The following is a 2500-nucleotide window of genomic DNA, read 5'->3' as shown; positions in this document are numbered from 1 at the left end:
GCTGGGCAGATAAAATGGTCACCCTGCGTTACCTTTCTTCTCCTTGACTCCGAAGAACAGCACCACGGCACAGAGCACGTAGATGGAACAGATGACACCGGAGGCTATATTGTAGGCCGTTTTCTGTGACAGTAGAGAGGGACAGCAGCTTAGAGGACTGTAATAATAACCGTAGTAGTAAAAACACAAACAAAACTATATGCAAAAGACTAGCGTTGTCGCAAACATTTCCTGGAGTAGAGAGACAGCAGGTTAGTAGACTACAGCACAGTAAACAAAGATAACAGCCAATAGGAGGTTAGTAGACTACAGAACAGTAAACAGAGAGATCAGCCAATAGGAGGGAGGGACAGCAGGTCAGTAGACTATAGGACATTAAACACAGAGAGAACAGCCAAAAGGAGGCCAGTAGACTATAGGACATTAAACACAGAGAGAACAGCCAATAGGAGGTCAGTAGACGATAGGACAGTAAACACAGAGAACAGCCAATAGGAGGGAGGGACAGCAGGTCAGTAGACTATAGGACATTAAACACAGAGAGAACAGCCAATAGGAGGTCAGTAGACAATAGGACAGTAAACACAGAGAACAGCCAATAGGAGGCCAGTAGACTATAGGACAGTAAACACAGAGAACAGCCAATGGGAGGCCAGTAGACTATAAGACAGTAAACACAGAGAACAGCCAATAGGAGGTCAGTAGACTATAGGACAGTAAACAGAGAGAACAGCCAATAGGAGGGAGGGACAGCAGGTCAGTAGACTATAGGACAGTAAACAGAGATAACAGCCAATAGGAGGTCAGTAGACTATAGGACAGTAAACAGAGATAACAGCCAATAGGAGGTCAGTAGACTATAGGACAGTAAACAGAGATAACAGCCAATAGGAGGTCAGTAGACTATAGGACAGTAAACAGAGATAACAGCCAATAGGAGGTCAGTAGACTATAGGACAGTAAACAGAGATAACAGCCAATAGGAGGTCAGTAGACTATAGGACAGTAAACACACTGGTTTTAAGGTCTCTGTACTGTAAAACATACAGAATGCAGCAGGGTACTGACCAAGACCAGACAGAGAGAACACATTACACTGGTTTTAAGGTCTCTGTACCGGCTGCCTGTTAGTTTGAGAATTAATTTAAACTACCTCAAAGCCTAGGGACCAAGAGGCCTGGAGAGACAGCCTTTAGTTACTATGCCCCAGCCTCTGGAATAGCCAACCAGAGAACCTGAGGGGGGCTGAAACTGTGGACATATTTAACTGTTTGTTGAGTAGTGAATATTTAATCTTATTTTCATTGCATTTCGTTAGTTTTTCCCCCCCTGTAAAGCACATTGTGTTGCATTCCATGTGTGTGTGTGTGTGTGTGTGTGTGTGTGTGTGTGTGTGTGTGTGTGTGTGTGTGTGTGTGTGTGTACCGTTTGGTCCAGGGTGATGACAGTGGTGATCGTGGCGTTGACTTCCTGTTCCAGCAGCAGGGAGGAGTTTAACCCGTCCGCCGTGACATTATCACCGGGCGTCGGGATACAGGGGGCGTTGGCCATGCCCACAATCTGACCCTGGACGGCTGTGCCAATCACAGTACCCAGAACCTCTACCGTCATTCCTGATTGGACGAGAGAAGCATACAGATGAGACAAACCAACCAATGATCCTCTTGTTGGTCCTCTGTAGCTCAGTTGATAGAGCACAACGTTTGTAACCCCAGGATAGTGGGTTCGAATCCCGGGACCACCTATAAGTAAAACGTACCCACGCATGACTAATTAGCTTTGGAAAAAACTGTCTACTAAATTGGCTTATATTAATTTATTATGTATTTATATATTATTGATTGAGGTGACTGTGGCTGCATCACATCTGACTGTGATTGGGCGGCATACATTTGGCCCAGCGTCGTCCGGGTTTGGCCGGGGGAGGCCGTCATTGTAAATAATAATTTGTAACGCCTAGTTAAATGAAAAAAAAGTCTCCATTGTGTTCTAATATCTAAACTACTATTCGTAATAGGCACCATTATCAATAACTTAATGTGAAATCGATATTGTTGAAAATTGATTTGAGTAAGACATACCGGTTTATCCTCGAGGTTAACCTACACTATACACTCAGTGGCCGCTTTATTAGGTACACCCATCTAGAACTTGGAGTAGCGTGCAGGGTAGTGTAGTGTAGTTCAGGGTAGTAGTGTAGGGTAGTGTAGGGTAGTGTAGTGTAGTTCAGGGTAGTAGTGTAGGGTAGTGTAGGGTAGTGTGGGGTAGTTCAGGGTAGTTCAGGGTAGTGCAGGGTAGTGCGGGGTAGTGCAGGGTAGTGTAGGGTAGTGTAGGGTAGTGCAGGGTAGTGTAGGGTAGTGTAGGGCAGTGTAGGGTAGTGCAGGGTAGTGCAGGGTAGTGCAGGGTAGTGCAGGGTAGTGCAGGGTAGTGCAGGGTAGTGTAGGGTAGTGCAGGGTAGTGCAGGGTAGTGTAGGGTAGTGTAGGGTAGTGCAGGGTAGTG

The 2500-nt window shown here is 45.8% G+C and overlaps 1 protein-coding gene across 2 annotated transcripts in view; it reads right to left on the bottom strand.

The window, feature by feature from the left end:
* mfsd2ab (major facilitator superfamily domain containing 2ab) overlaps positions 1-2500 on the bottom strand; it is a 55447-nt gene that overhangs the window by 13995 nt on the left and 38952 nt on the right. For both annotated transcript variants that reach the window (XM_046325418.1, XM_046325417.1), the window contains 2 exons: positions 1426-1613; positions 33-123 (listed from right to left, as the gene is read on the bottom strand). In XM_046325418.1, coding sequence (XP_046181374.1) covers positions 33-123; positions 1426-1613 — 279 coding nt within the window. The remainder of the gene's footprint in view (positions 1-32; positions 124-1425; positions 1614-2500) is intronic.

This window comes from Oncorhynchus gorbuscha, linkage group LG24 (assembly GCF_021184085.1).
Source record: "Oncorhynchus gorbuscha isolate QuinsamMale2020 ecotype Even-year linkage group LG24, OgorEven_v1.0, whole genome shotgun sequence".
NCBI classification, from domain to species: Eukaryota; Metazoa; Chordata; class Actinopteri; order Salmoniformes; family Salmonidae; genus Oncorhynchus; species Oncorhynchus gorbuscha.
This window is presented reverse-complemented; position numbering and strand designations above follow the sequence as displayed.